At 40.0% G+C, this 15,033-nt stretch overlaps 4 protein-coding genes across 9 annotated transcripts in view; 2 read left to right on the top strand and 2 right to left on the bottom strand.

Annotated features, from left to right (window-relative positions):
* LOC125765551 (locomotion-related protein Hikaru genki-like) overlaps window positions 1–1,808 on the top strand; it is an 85,929-nt gene extending 84,121 nt beyond the window's left edge. For 3 of the 4 annotated variants that reach the window (XM_049430837.1, XM_049430838.1, XM_049430836.1), the window contains one exon: window positions 488–1,808. In XM_049430837.1, coding sequence (XP_049286794.1) covers window positions 488–702 — 215 coding nt within the window. In that variant the 3' untranslated portion in view covers window positions 703–1,808. The remainder of the gene's footprint in view (window positions 1–487) is intronic. The other variant, XM_049430839.1, reaches the window with a different exon arrangement.
* A 1,288-nt stretch (window positions 1,809–3,096) lies between these two features.
* LOC125765595 (uncharacterized) lies at window positions 3,097–15,016 on the bottom strand. 3 transcript variants are annotated; one of them, XM_049430913.1, is made up of 4 exons: window positions 14,370–15,016; window positions 4,437–4,977; window positions 4,045–4,352; window positions 3,097–3,976 (listed from the first exon to the last, which is right to left on the bottom strand). In XM_049430913.1, exons 2-4 carry the CDS (start codon window positions 4,941–4,943, stop codon window positions 3,814–3,816), a joined length of 978 nt encoding a protein of 325 aa, XP_049286870.1. In that variant the 5' UTR covers window positions 4,944–4,977; window positions 14,370–15,016; the 3' UTR covers window positions 3,097–3,813. The 3 variants fall into 3 exon arrangements, with proteins under 3 accessions (XP_049286870.1, XP_049286872.1, XP_049286871.1); XM_049430915.1 differs by having other exon boundaries at window positions 14,598–15,016; XM_049430914.1 differs by lacking the exon at window positions 14,370–15,016 and adding an exon at window positions 5,063–5,588.
* On the bottom strand, window positions 7,277–10,203 carry LOC125765582 (E3 SUMO-protein ligase ZBED1-like). Its single transcript, XM_049430891.1, has 2 exons — window positions 9,607–10,203; window positions 7,277–9,534 (listed from the first exon to the last, which is right to left on the bottom strand). The coding sequence occupies exon 2, from the start codon at window positions 9,207–9,209 to the stop codon at window positions 7,731–7,733; it is 1,479 nt and encodes a 492-aa protein (XP_049286848.1). The 5' UTR covers window positions 9,210–9,534; window positions 9,607–10,203; the 3' UTR covers window positions 7,277–7,730.
* Window positions 10,239–13,164, top strand: LOC125765563 (E3 SUMO-protein ligase ZBED1-like). The gene is made up of 2 exons (XM_049430856.1): window positions 10,239–10,835; window positions 10,908–13,164. Exon 2 carries the CDS (start codon window positions 10,917–10,919, stop codon window positions 12,708–12,710), a length of 1,794 nt encoding a protein of 597 aa, XP_049286813.1. The 5' UTR covers window positions 10,239–10,835; window positions 10,908–10,916; the 3' UTR covers window positions 12,711–13,164.
* Window positions 15,017–15,033: the final 17 nt, after the last annotated feature.

Here is a 15,033-nt window from a genome sequence, read left to right as displayed (position 1 = left end):
ACACTTGCTACTTCTAGCTTTACCACATGGAATGTTTAGGTTAAAGAAGATCCTTCATTTGATATGTCTCGGATAGTCCGATATCAAGTAAATATACACTCATTATTCTACCGTAAAGGTTACAATTTGCTTTAGCAGTTACTTTAATCTTCAATCTTCAATTACTAAGAACTTTCATTCATTGCTTCGGATCACCAATTGGAAAATCCATTCCATAAGCCTTCCCTGATCACTCTGTACTCATGCGGGACAAGATTAATCGATCGTTCATCGAATCGGGCTAAAAGGGTATTGGATATAATGATAAAAAATCATGTCTCGATTGTAACATCCCTACCTGAGTTATGGAACATACCATTGCGTTAAGAAAAAAAAGGCTTCATCTCGTACGTTTATAATTGCGCAAGTTATTCTATAACTAATGGCTGTTTTATCTTTTTCCTTCTTTCTCTGCATCATTTTAACGAACCCCATCATCTTGCATCAGGTAAAGCACAGTGTCCATATCCCGGTGATCCACCGAACGGTTTGATTGCACCGCTGAAGTTCCACTACGATCCGGGTGACTACCTGACCGTCCAGTGCCGGCCGGGTTTCGTCGAGCACGGTGCAAACGGTGGCCCACCAGAGCGTCCCCGCTGTACGCCCGAAGGCGATTGGTCCGGTCCGGTGCCACAGTGTCGAAGCTACGAAGAGATTTAAACCCCACAGTCCTAGAGGCACCCGTAATCCTCTACCTGGTACTCTACAATAATTCCACCTTCCTCTCTGCACGTTGTGAATGGTACCATAAAGCGTCATGAAGACGTGTATCGGAGTGGTATAAGAATTTGAAGAAAGAAAAAAAACAAAACCACACGTAAAGAGCAAATCCAACAAAATGCAACCATTGCGTGAGAGTCCTTGTGATAAAAACAAACAAAAGCCCTTCTTGATGAGTAGCGAAGACACAGACATACGACACGCAGTGCATGTAACATACCGGTCGGTAAGGATCGGGATGCATCAAATCGGTCAAATCGGTGAATCTCCGGAATAATCCATTTGTCTGGACGGATCAAGACGCGTGTGGGCACTCCACATTGAAGTTCCCCATTGTCTGCATTTGGACCGAGTACATCTAGTGAAGTGAAACAAAAATATAAAAACATGCAAAATCTACTTATACATATTTATAAAAGTACAAGTTTAACAGGATCAAAACATAAAAAACAGAAGGTTTTATGCTGCCACCGTTTCCCTTACAGTGATGAGGGTGTAAGACACGCAAGCAAGCAAAAGGTGGCGGGTATCCGTTTACCGGCAGAATTCTATTAGTATCTTCATATAGCTACTCACAACGAGGCATAAGCATCTTGTTGGTTGTTGGCAGCAATCAGGCCATGTCCGGTGTAAGTAAGGATCTTCCCGAAAAGGGAAGGGAAAGGAGTTGTGAGTGTTAGAGAACTGAACTGAACAGAAGAACGTATGTTTTGTTGCACTTACAAGAAAAACACCCACAGGAAAGCTAAGAGTAAAATGAGTTAAAGGCGTTGGCATTCAAGGGTCAGAGAGTCTGTACTCGAACAATCTCGCCATCAAAAACTACCCCCCAGGTGTACCCCCTTTTTGCTGGAATGGAAAAAAGGTTAATGATTCATCTTCATATGCTAGAGCATTCAAATGCATATTTAACAAAAAGGACATGTTGCATCATGTAAAATGGTGATTTAATCAGAAAAAGTTACAAAGGGCGAAGATAGTTTGAAGAGTCCTACACACAAAACATACACACACACACACACACACACACACACACACACACACACACACGTAAAAGTAAAAGTTGAAGGGAAGGATTGATCCGGTCATGAAACGTAATAAGTAATACATTTGCAATTTTTGAAAACTTTAAACACAAATTACAGCCACACATACATCAGATAATCTCCTGCAAAACACGAATGTCCATTGAAGAACAGAATCTCCCAAAAAAAAAAACAGAACGAACGAACTGCTTACGTATTCATTGCTCTCATACCCGGAAACCATATCAGCTAAAGAAAGATATCAGTCTACTAACAAATATATATATACATGAGCAAAGATACAATGAGAATCAGTTGAGACAAAAAAGGCATGTATAAAAGGGCTTCACATTATTACGTTTGAAGAGAAGAGAGCAGCACGCACGCTGGTCTGGTGTGCTTTCGTTCTTTTTAAATTAGTGTGTACCGTGTATAAAACTATTAAAAGAAGCAAATATAGTGTGTAATGCCACTATTACGCTTAAACGTGTTATTTGAAACATTTCCATGGAAAAGAAACACGAGAAGGAAGTAATACATTCAACACACAAATCTATACATATTTTATCTTTACCCCAAAGAAGGAAGCAGGAAAACAACAAAAAAACACGTGAAACTAAACCTAAACCATATCTCCTACATACAGATACAGATGAAACATTCCTCGTGCGATGGCGTAGCAGAAAGAGAGGATCGTGTACTGGGCGGAAAAGATCTCCATACGGTCCCGCAAGTCCTGCAAATCTGTAGGAAAAAGAAACGGACAAACACACTAGAACCTATAATCAAAATGTCTTAACAAAAAAACCGATACCTTTAGCAGAATGGCATTACATATTTACAACAAGAGCAACTAGAAGCAAAGGAAACAACCACATCTTAAAAGCGCAAGCGATCTTTAACAGATTTAAAGTGTTACATTGCAAACCATCGCTGCAAATGGTAAATACAACAGGATTAAATGATCCTGTTAGGAATGGAACCATACCAATGGAGAGCTTTTTGTACACAACTCGTTACAAGCTGTCTCGGGGGCGGTTGTCAGTTGCGTACAGTAAATGTTGGAAAATTTTGTAAATGGGAACCTCATTAGCTGGATGGGATGAGATTCTAAAAAACAGTTCTATTGCACATACACAAATTATTCACAATTATTCTGGTAAGTAATGCAATAACAAAAGTGTGAAAATTTACGTTTCGGTGCATGCGTTATATATAAGACGCAACCTGTGTTTCGAAAGCTCGATGGCAAAACTGCTTTCCCGGAGTAGTTACAACGAATGGTCCGCTTTTTTTTTAAATAACCACCCCAGTACAGCGGGTGTGTATGTGAGTTAAATTGTATATTTATTTCCTTCCTATTACAACGTTACAACCTTCCGGAACGCTAGAACGTGTAAATGGCGCATAACTTCACTTACATACAATTCAATCTTACTTAAACAAAAATATTTAAAAAAACACACACACACAAAAAACACACGGGAAAACACATGAAATGTATCACGAAAAGCGGTTCTAAAACCCGACATGTGAATAGATTAGTTTCGATCCGCGGCGCGGGAATGTGGTAGTGCGGTGGAGCAGAAGCGAGAAAATGTGACGAAAACACAGTTTATCGATAATGGTCTGTATCATAGAAAGGTTAAGAGAAAGTGAAACAACAAAATAAAGCAAACATTTATGTAAAACAACAAATTAAATGTACTTTTTTTCTATTATCGTTTTGCTAAAGATATAAATCTAATAATGTGAGTAATAAATGTTGCTTTATCAATAAAGTTTGCTTATATTACACGTCATATTTATTTCATTATCAACTTGCACGCACCGCGTACATTACAAGAAGAAACACGTTAACATAACAAATTACACAACATTTGAATAATGCACGAACAAAAAATAGTTATAAAATAGATGAAAAACATCTTAAAAACTTTCAACATTGCGTCAACAAGAGAACTATTAGGTCATGGTAAGGATAATGTTGTTGGCCGATTGCATCTGGTTGGAGAAGGGCACAGATTCAATGGCAATGATTGGTGTTGGCGTGATCGATCACAGTCTGTTTGATGCGCTTGATATCGCGTGCATACGTTCGGCAGCATCCGCCAATAAATCGTGCACCCAGGTCAATCCATTGTGGCACATAGTGTTCCAGCGGGACACAGTCCTCTCTACCTTGCCAGCTGCGAAGGTGAATCGTTTACGTGTGAGAAAAATTGAAACACGCACGCAACGGGTGCGAGACACTTACCCATCCTCCACGGTGTAGACTTCGCCAGAGTTGGGATAGACGATGAGGGGAATGCGGGATTCGGGCAGTTTCTTCTCGTTCACACTGCGGAACAGAGGTGTTACGATCTGTGGATGAACACAGTTCACGCCGAGCGCTAGCAGGTTCTTGTTACGTCTCAATCTAGCCTTCGTCCAGAGGGAATTGACCGTTTCGCTAAATAGCTCCCCATTGGCTAGGTGTTGATTGTCTTTGCACTGGAACGAAATCCAGAACCGAACTGTCGGATATTCGTCGCACATCATGTCCAGCAAGGCTTCAGCTTCCATCTAGAAGAAACCATGATTCACCAAAAAAAAAATTAATCAATCAATAGGAAACGGAACACGCGCACGGCACGTCGCATACATTACCTTACAGGGGATTGTTTCAATACCAAGCGCATCTACACCCGCCTCAAGACACGCATCAATGCGCGGACGATGCCACTTCTGGATGGTGTCCATAGAAACATCGGTCGAGTAGCGTCCCGTATACTCTGACCCATCGTGCAAATGTGCTCCATACGGACCAATCGAAGCCACCAGCAGCGGGATGTTTCTTCGTTCGTCAACGGAAGCCTTCGCGAGGAAGTGATTACGAGCCATCTGCGCTACACGAACGGTCGACTTGATCAAATTCAGGCTCGTATCTTCGTTCAGATGCAAATACTCCACGTATCCTTCAATGCTGGCCTGGTAGGTGTTGGTCATGATGGCTTCTGCGCCCGCCTCCAAAAAGTCCAAATGTGTCTTGAACACGGCATTCGGATCGGTCGCATTGAAACGGGCACTCCACAGTGGATCACCGTCGATGCTTTTACCAACGTGCACTGACAGCTGCGTCGCGAAACCACCGTCCAATACGGTTACGTTGCTCATGATGCGAAGTTACCGTGGTTACCGGTCTGATAGTCTACAATGAACTGAAAGCGTTAGCATACTGATCACCCTCTAAGTAAAGCTTCTTTTCGATTATCGGAACCACTGGTGATTCGTACCGGTAAGAGCAAAGTTCTTTCCATGCTTAATCATACAGTCCAGCACAAGGCCACAAAAACCATGCGGAACATCTTGCTCTTAAACCAGAAACAAACCAGATTAATCCAACATGGAAAGTGGAGAACCATCGTGCCGGATGGAGCTGTTCTATCGCTTTCTTCGCATGCTAAGCAATAACCCTTATCAAGAGTCACTTGTGCAAAGGCATCGTCAGCTGATGAAGGTGTAACGGCGTAGGCAAATAACATGAATGCCTCCTATCAATCCAGCCACAACTTGCTGGTCCGTTCCATATTACAACACTCGGGTAATTATAAACCTTTCGATTATCGCTAAAGTACGCCACCAACAACGCGGATCGATCGATGGGTGATGCAGGGCGATGCTCTCTTTATGCAACAGCAATAGTCATTCGGTGCAAAACAATTCAAAGATTTGTTTAATGAATTTAATAACACTTGAAAATATCTATTTAGCCTTATAGAACATCTCGTTTAAAGTAACTGATCAGTTAAACTTTTTTGCGAACTAGAACGAGCCAGGTCTTTCGAAAAACGCATGAATTACTGAACGCAATTCTTTTGCTCTTTTTTGCATTTGTATTTGAACTTTATTTACTCGATGTCTTAAGCAATACGCAAACTATCCCATTCACGCATCATACCGAATAACCGCAAGGTTTAGAGCAATCCGAATATTTTGTTACAATTCGGTATTTCCTACACAAAAATAATGGTTGTATGTAATCAAATTACTTAAAAACAATTAAAATCGAATAAAGCATTTGATTACTCAATTCTATTTTTAGAATTTCAACGTATTGCAAAACATTCAACAGCCTTCAAAGTTCCGTCCCAAAGGTGTCAAACCTATACTTCTCGTATGTTTGCTGCCCTTGGTTAGTAATTGAAGGTTTTGTTGGAATATCGAAATGCAAGTCCTCTATAGAGAAAATATGTGTTTTATGCTCAACAATCATTATTCTCTTCGTTACACTATACAATAACATACTTTTTATCTTCTTTAAAACATTAAGCAATAATTAACCTTTTCTTGTTCATTTTTCTTGTATTTCGAAAGGAATTCCATTAGCTTATTCAACCTAGTTTTGTTTTTAAAAAGGTTTGTAATAAATATTTTCAATATTAACTTTAAGCAGCTCAAATGATACCTTTTCTATTTCATATCAATAAAGCAAAATAAAGCAAATAGAATTCAAAATAAGGAAGTCGTTTCAAACGAATTTTGTAAAGTGAGAAAAAAAACTCACGCATAATTCTTTTTACACGCAGTACAGTAGTGATGAACCCTTAAAAGTATGTCAATGTCTCATTGTAATTCATGTTATCAACCTTTTTTTGCAAAACAACAAACGCGCTCAATCAGCCCCACAGCAAACGTTCCTAGACGCAATCTATCACCATCCAATTCTAAGCCCTGTTTACTATGTTGAACAATTATATAATTTTGCTGCCAAGTCGTTGGCCGTGCATTAAATGGGATACGCTTATCGGGATTTATTTTTTGTTTCCTTTTCGCTCCACCCCAGCCGCACAAAAGACGACCATGGGAACCATCAACAAGACCAACAACGATTGCCCGCTTGGGATCAAATTAGAGATGGGACAAAATGGCATATAGACGGAACTGGTTCCAGACGATTCCACAAAAATTCGGAACCAGTTCCAGCAGGTAGGTGCAACCACCCAGTCCGGAACCGTCCGGAATCGTCCGGAATCGTCCGGAATCGCCCGGAACCGTCCGGAATCGTCCGGAATCGTCCGGAATCGTCCGGAATCGCCCGGAATCGTCCGGAACCGTCCGGAATCGTCCGGAACCGTCCAGAACCGTTCGGAATCGTCCGGAACCGTCCGGAATCGTCCGGAATCGTTCGGAATCGTCCGGAACCGTTCGGAATCGTCCGGAACCGTCGGAATCGTTGGAACTGTCGGAACATTTGGAATCGTTGGAACCGTTGGAACCACTGGAACCGTTGGAATAGCTAGAACCGTTGGAACCGTTGGAACTGTTGGAACCACTGCAACTGCTGGAACTGCTGGAACCATCCGGAATCGTAGTCGGCTAGTATGACTTCACAGTACGCACTGTTTTCTTTTTGATTTGATGATTTTTATTTCGTTTTCTTCGCCTTTTGCTCTGCGTGTATCTTTCATAAACGGGTAGACTTTTTTTTATCAAGTAGACAAACGCTTGGTGCTGTTGGGTTTATTTTGATTGCATTGATGAATTGTGTGAAAGTACCGAATGTTATGTTAATCGAAATGTTTTTACAGACTTTTTTCGAAATCGTTCAGAACCGTCTCTGAATTGAATGCTCTGATACTGATAGTGTCTTTTAACCCACACATTTCTTCTGGTTCTACTTCCTTCTACATCTGTCATATTGTCCTTCATCTTTCGTTTATATTTACAATAAAATCAATACTTTAAATAAGATTGTAAATATAATTTACCACTATCGACTTATTTTTTTGGATAGGATCAGAATACTATAATAGGATATGAGGTGAGTCCTATCGTAATCTTTCTTTTTTGCTAAAAAAATAAACTATTGAACGGCTACGATTCTTGCATTTTATTAAATTGAACATATGATTACATTACTATCTATTTATTTGCTATCAGCTCATTACTAAACTATAAGACTTACAGGTTATGGTAATTTTGTTTTATAAAAATGATTTCTTTTAATTTTTTTGATGTCAATCTATTTCTTTTTTCTGTAAGAATGTTACCTGCCTTCGAAAAAATTCGTTCACATGGAACAGAAGACGCAGGAATGCTCAAATATTGTTTGGCAAAATATGATAACGTTGGATAAATCACTTCTCTTTCCTTCCACCATAGAAATGGATCACATTTGACCTGTAAATTTTTTTCCGAAATGTAGCGATCCAGCTCAAGAGCAGCAAGAATTCTTGCACTTGATGTGTGCTCGCTTTGGTGAACTTTTTTCAGTGGTTGCCATATGTCGTCATCGCTATCAAGATCTTTTTCTGCATTGTCTTTAATTTGTGTATCCATTCTATTTTGGAATGGAATCATCTTTTCTATCATATGCGTGTACACATTTTGGTACTGCGCGTCGCTTCCTAAAAATCCATCTTTTTTGAGCCTTGGGTCTAGTAAAATCGCATACGAAACTATTTCAAGATTGTTCGTTGTTTCGAACCTAGTTTTTAGACCCAGTATAAGATCATCTACTAAATCAATAACCTTGTGATGTAGTACTTCCTTTTCTTTTTTTTCAATAATTTTTTGCAATAAGGACCTAGTTAAAAACCCCATTGTTGAAATTGATATCGTTTTTTCCGCCATAATTTCGATTGTAACCGTATTGAACAGCTTTAAGATCTTAGTAGCTTGTTCTATAATGAGCCAATCTTCTTCCTCTAGCTTGCATGAGATTTTCAAAGTTGCAATACAAGATGCTAGTGGAATTCGGTTTTGTTTGAAACGATCCAACATTTCGTATGTTGAATTCCATCTGGTAGGGCAATCTTGTTTAATTTTTAATAGCGGATGATTCAAGCTAGTTTGCATTTCGGCCAGCTTTTGGGCAGCTTTTGAGCTTTTTTTGAAATGCATAACGATGCTTTTTACGTTCTCAATCGTTGATTTTATCTTTTGAAGGCCTCTTTGAACCACTAAATTTAACGTATGGGCACCACACGGGAGATGAGAAAGATTTAATATAGTTGCAGCTGATTTCATGTTGGTCGCATTATCCGTGACCAAAGTAAATAATTTATCGGAAATTTCAAAGGTATTAGTTACAGTCGTTATCCAATCGGCTATATTCTTTCCCGTATGGGTAATTGAAAAATCTGAACATTCCAATAAATACGAACACAGTTCGTATTTATTATTTATGAAATGAGCAGTCACTGCACAAAAATTATCATTATTAATGCTAGTCCAACAATCTGCTGTCAGTGATACAGTTGAAGCTATGAGTAATTTACTTTTCACCACCTCCAAAGTTTCGTTGTAAAGTGCCGGTAATGCTGCATTAGAAATACTTTTTCTTGTTGGCAGTTCATATTTAGGGTTTAAAGCTTTAACGAAATCTCCAAAATATTCATTTTCAACTATTGAAAAAGGATGATATTCTTTACATATCATTAAAAGCAATAGAGAATCGATTTTTTTTTTTTGATTCCGAGCTCATTGGTTTGCTGGGTTGAAAAAAATTGGTAATTGTGGTGCAGACGTTTTGTTGGCCGGAAGTACCTTCTAGAGGGGAATCTATTTCAGAATTTGTTGTCGACAGCGGGTTACTCCTGTACAGCGGAACGGTTGGGTGTTTACGACCGAGATGCCTTTTCAAGTTTGATGTTGATCCCTTGCAGTACGAAACTATCTGCTGACAGTAGCGACATTTAGCACCACTTTCAGATTTCGTGAAATGCTGCCATATATCGCTGGTCATGTGTGCCATAGCGCCGAGCTGAAAAGTACATGGTTACAATGTAAGATTAATTTTCTATTGCTTGTAAATCAGTAGCCGTTTTTCCTATACCTCTTTGTAAGACGGACGTGACCAATAGAATTCGAGTTCTCTCCAACTTCAGATAACAGGCGCTTTGAAGTAATGCCCAGTACGTCACCGGTGAAGTCGAAGTAATCGCCTGATCGCCGAAGAATCTCTTTTGCACTATGCACGGATCTTGCACTTGCAACAGTTCGCAAAAAAATTTCACTGGCCTATGTGTATTCAGGAGCTAATCACGTTGAATCAAAAGTAAGCACGCCACTGGTAAAGTAATCGTCTGATCGCCGAAGAATCTCTTTTGCACTGTGCACAGATCTGACTTGCAATGGTTCACAAAGAATTTCACTAGTATGAGCATTTTCTAAGGAAAATGTATTGTTTGGCACTGTCTATACCATCAACACTGTCGATATATAATCAGAGTGTGGTACAGATACTAGTACAGATTGCAGCGATAACACTATTGTACAGTCTGAGCTGTGAGCTATCTGATCCTTAGTGTGTGCTTTGCTTCACTAGTATGTGTGCGTTACAGGGAAACACAATTGATAGGGTGCGGTGAGCCGACTTTAGGGAATCGCGCAAGCGAATATGAAATACGGGACGATTGATATAGAAACTGATTGATATAGAAATTTTGGCTGATTCGCTAAAGTATTGGGTGTTTCTATATCAATCGTCCCGTATTTCATATTCGCTTGCGCGATTCCCTAAAGTCGGCTCACCGCACCCTATCAATTGTGTTTCCCTGTAACGCACACATACTAGTGAAGCAAAGCACACACTAAGGATCAGATAGCTCACAGCTCAGACTGTACAATAGTGTTATCGCTGCAATCTGTACTAGTATCTGTACCACACTCTGATTATATATCGACAGTGTTGATGGTATAGACAGTGCCAAACAATACATTTTCCTTAGAAAATGCTCATACTAGTGAAATTCTTTGTGAACCATTGCAAGTCAGATCTGTGCACAGTGCAAAAGAGATTCTTCGGCGATCAGACGATTACTTTACCAGTGGCGTGCTTACTTTTGATTCAACGTGATTAGCTCCTGAATACACATAGGCCAGTGAAATTTTTTTGCGAACTGTTGCAAGTGCAAGATCCGTGCATAGTGCAAAAGAGATTCTTCGGCGATCAGGCGATTACTTCGACTTCACCGGTGACGTACTGGGCATTACTTCAAAGCGCCTGTTATCTGAAGTTGGAGAGAACTCGAATTCTATTGGTCACGTCCGTCTTACAAAGAGGTATAGGAAAAACGGCTACTGATTTACAAGCAATAGAAAATTAATCTTACATTGTAACCATGTACTTTTCAGCTCGGCGCTATGGCACACATGACCAGCGATATATGGCAGCATTTCACGAAATCTGAAAGTGGTGCTAAATGTCGCTACTGTCAGCAGATAGTTTCGTACTGCAAGGGATCAACATCAAACTTGAAAAGGCATCTCGGTCGTAAACACCCAACCGTTCCGCTGTACAGGAGTAACCCGCTGTCGACAACAAATTCTGAAATAGATTCCCCTCTAGAAGGTACTTCCGGCCAACAAAACGTCTGCACCACAATTACCAATTTTTTTCAACCCAGCAAACCAATGAGCTCGGAATCAAAAAAAAAAATCGATTCTCTATTGCTTTTAATGATATGTAAAGAATATCATCCTTTTTCAATAGTTGAAAATGAATATTTTGGAGATTTCGTTAAAGCTTTAAACCCTAAATATGAACTGCCAACAAGAAAAAGTATTTCTAATGCAGCATTACCGGCACTTTACAACGAAACTTTGGAGGTGGTGAAAAGTAAATTACTCATAGCTTCAACTGTATCACTGACAGCAGATTGTTGGACTAGCATTAATAATGATAATTTTTGTGCAGTGACTGCTCATTTCATAAATAATAAATACGAACTGTGTTCGTATTTATTGGAATGTTCAGATTTTTCAATTACCCATACGGGAAAGAATATAGCCGATTGGATAACGACTGTAACTAATACCTTTGAAATTTCCGATAAATTATTTACTTTGGTCACGGATAATGCGACCAACATGAAATCAGCTGCAACTATATTAAATCTTTCTCATCTCCCGTGTGGTGCCCATACGTTAAATTTAGTGGTTCAAAGAGGCCTTCAAAAGATAAAATCAACGATTGAGAACGTAAAAAGCATCGTTATGCATTTCAAAAAAAGCTCAAAAGCTGCCCAAAAGCTGGCCGAAATGCAAACTAGCTTGAATCATCCGCTATTAAAAATTAAACAAGATTGCCCTACCAGATGGAATTCAACATACGAAATGTTGGATCGTTTCAAACAAAACCGAATTCCACTAGCATCTTGTATTGCAACTTTGAAAATCTCATGCAAGCTAGAGGAAGAAGATTGGCTCATTATAGAACAAGCTACTAAGATCTTAAAGCTGTTCAATACGGTTACAATCGAAATTATGGCGGAAAAAACGATATCAATTTCAACAATGGGGTTTTTAACTAGGTCCTTATTGCAAAAAATTATTGAAAAAAAAGAAAAGGAAGTACTACATCACAAGGTTATTGATTTAGTAGATGATCTTATACTGGGTCTAAAAACTAGGTTCGAAACAACGAACAATCTTGAAATAGTTTCGTATGCGATTTTACTAGACCCAAGGCTCAAAAAAGATGGATTTTTAGGAAGCGACGCGCAGTACCAAAATGTGTACACGCATATGATAGAAAAGATGATTCCATTCCAAAATAGAATGGATACACAAATTAAAGACAATGCAGAAAAAGATCTTGATAGCGATGACGACATATGGCAACCACTGAAAAAAGTTCACCAAAGCGAGCACACATCAAGTGCAAGAATTCTTGCTGCTCTTGAGCTGGATCGCTACATTTCGGAAAAAAATTTACAGGTCAAATGTGATCCATTTCTATGGTGGAAGGAAAGAGAAGTGATTTATCCAACGTTATCATATTTTGCCAAACAATATTTGAGCATTCCTGCGTCTTCTGTTCCATGTGAACGAATTTTTTCGAAGGCAGGTAACATTCTTACAGAAAAAAGAAATAGATTGACATCAAAAAAATTAAAAGAAATCATTTTTATAAAACAAAATTACCATAACCTGTAAGTCTTATAGTTTAGTAATGAGCTGATAGCAAATAAATAGATAGTAATGTAATCATATGTTCAATTTAATAAAATGCAAGAATCGTAGCCGTTCAATAGTTTATTTTTTTAGCAAAAAAGAAAGATTACGATAGGACTCACCTCATATCCTATTATAGTATTCTGATCCTATCCAAAAAAATAAGTCGATAGTGGTAAATTATATTTACAATCTTATTTAAAGTATTGATTTTATTGTAAATATAAACGAAAGATGAAGGACAATATGACAGATGTAGAAGGAAGTAGAACCAGAAGAAATGTGTGGGTTAAAAGACACTATCAGTATCAGAGCATTCAATTCAGAGACGGTTCTGAACGATTTCGAAAAAAGTCTGTAAAAACATTTCGATTAACATAACATTCGGTACTTTCACACAATTCATCAATGCAATCAAAATAAACCCAACAGCACCAAGCGTTTGTCTACTTGATAAAAAAAAGTCTACCCGTTTATGAAAGATACACGCAGAGCAAAAGGCGAAGAAAACGAAATAAAAATCATCAAATCAAAAAGAAAACAGTGCGTACTGTGAAGTCATACTAGCCGACTACGATTCCGGATGGTTCCAGCAGTTCCAGCAGTTGCAGTGGTTCCAACAGTTCCAACGGTTCCAACGGTTCTAGCTATTCCAACGGTTCCAGTGGTTCCAACGGTTCCAACGATTCCAAATGTTCCGACAGTTCCAACGATTCCGACGGTTCCGGACGATTCCGAACGGTTCCGGACGATTCCGAACGATTCCGGACGGTTCCGGACGATTCCGGACGGTTCCGGACGATTCCGAACGATTCCGGACGGTTCCGGACGATTCCGGACGATTCCGAACGGTTCCGGACGGTTCCGGACGATTCCGGACGGTTCCGAGTGGAACCGTCAATTCCATTTCTTCGGAATCGGAACTGGAATCACACGACCCGGAGCCGGATCGGAACCGTGGGTGCATTCCACCGAACCCATCACTAGATCAAATATCAAACGTCTTAAAACCCGAAAAGGGGAGAATATGAAAGGTGGTAAACAGGGGGAGGGAAACTGAAGTTGAAAGGAACGCTCCGGTCCCTCCATCTAGTGAAGATTTAAGATGCCGTAATACGACGACACTGATGCAGATAAGAAACAGGCCGTGGTGGTCAGGCTAAGCCATCGCTATCGCTGGACAAATGCCCGGACATTGAAGCAGCTGTTGCCCGGTGCGTGACCATCACGATCCGCCATGAACCGGTTCGTTGCCAAAATTAAAAGCCGAAGCGTCTTATCAGTCAGGAACGAAAACAGATTGCACACCTCTGACACGGAAGATGATGGATGAGAAGTACGTTGGTTGTATCTTGTTTTAGGCTAGCTATAGGCCATCTTTACAACCGACAAATACGACATGGTTCGCGTGGCCAGCGTTGATATCTCGCGCTTCTTATTCTTCGAGCACGCACAATAAGACACGATAAGCGGTGTTTGTTTTGTTCACCCTAATAAAGTCACAATAAATGGACAACAAAAAAAAGACGGACATCTTTACTAGCATCCTTATCACCTGACAATGAATGTATCTCAAATGCCATACATTTGCACAGTAACGTCCCACAAAGTTAACACTAATTGAGGTCAAGGCTAGTTCACCTGTTTTTACACGGGGCAGGGCAGCTAGGTGAATGTCCTGTGTCACGATACGGTAATTAAAATGACGACAGCAAACGGAAAATAATTCCCACGTTACCACAATGTAACGATGATCACCGAAACGAGTAATGAAACGATCATTCAATGCACTACTTGTACAGAAGATCACATTTAGAGGCACGAATCAACTAACAATGGAACAGTTTTAATTCTTATTACTTGACGCACTATTAAGCTTTCGAGCTCCTAGAGCTAATCGTCTGCTATGGCCACTCAATCCAACTGTCACAGCTTGGCATCAGCACGTTCCACCAGCAATCGCCGAATCTGGCAAAGGCCATCGTTCATAGCCATCTTGCCACAGCGTATATACAAACACTTCCCAAGTCTTGAACGTGTACACCCACACGAAAAGAGGTGGCCAAACGCTTGCACACCAATCCCGGCGACGAGGGAAAGCGAACAACAACATGAAGCGCTTATAAATGCACATCGAGTGTGGTGGCCACACGAGCAACAAACTCTTTGCCAGTGTCTTTCCCATTGCTTCCAAAGACTTGCCCTTCTTCCCTAGGTTCGAAGTAAATTTTGTTTGTAAACAATTTGCGGCCCGTACGAACAGTCCTCCTGGGCGACATCTCCTGCGGGAATGGGGGCGCATTCC

The sequence above is a fragment of the Anopheles funestus genome, chromosome 2RL, assembly GCF_943734845.2.
Source record: "Anopheles funestus chromosome 2RL, idAnoFuneDA-416_04, whole genome shotgun sequence".
Classification (NCBI taxonomy): domain Eukaryota; kingdom Metazoa; phylum Arthropoda; class Insecta; order Diptera; family Culicidae; genus Anopheles; species Anopheles funestus.
The sequence above is the reverse complement of the archived record's forward strand: the minus strand, read 5'-3'. Positions and strand labels throughout refer to the sequence as shown.

Bases quoted from the DNA above. Each gene is read 5' to 3' on its own strand.
- LOC125765595 (XM_049430913.1), bottom strand. From the start codon at position 4,943: ATGAGCAACGTAACCGTATTGGACGGTGGTTTCGCGACGCAGCTGTCA. The intron at 4,353-4,436 runs GTAATGTATGCG...GGTTTCTTCTAG, and splicing joins TTGAAACAATCCCCTGTAAG to ATGGAAGCTGAAGCCTTGCT. The intron at 3,977-4,044 runs GTAAGTGTCTCG...TCACCTTCGCAG, and splicing joins GTCTACACCGTGGAGGATGG to CTGGCAAGGTAGAGAGGACT.
- LOC125765582 (XM_049430891.1), bottom strand. From the start codon at position 9,209: ATGATATGTAAAGAATATCATCCTTTTTCAATAGTTGAAAATGAATAT.
- LOC125765563 (XM_049430856.1), top strand. From the start codon at position 10,917: ATGGCACACATGACCAGCGATATATGGCAGCATTTCACGAAATCTGAA.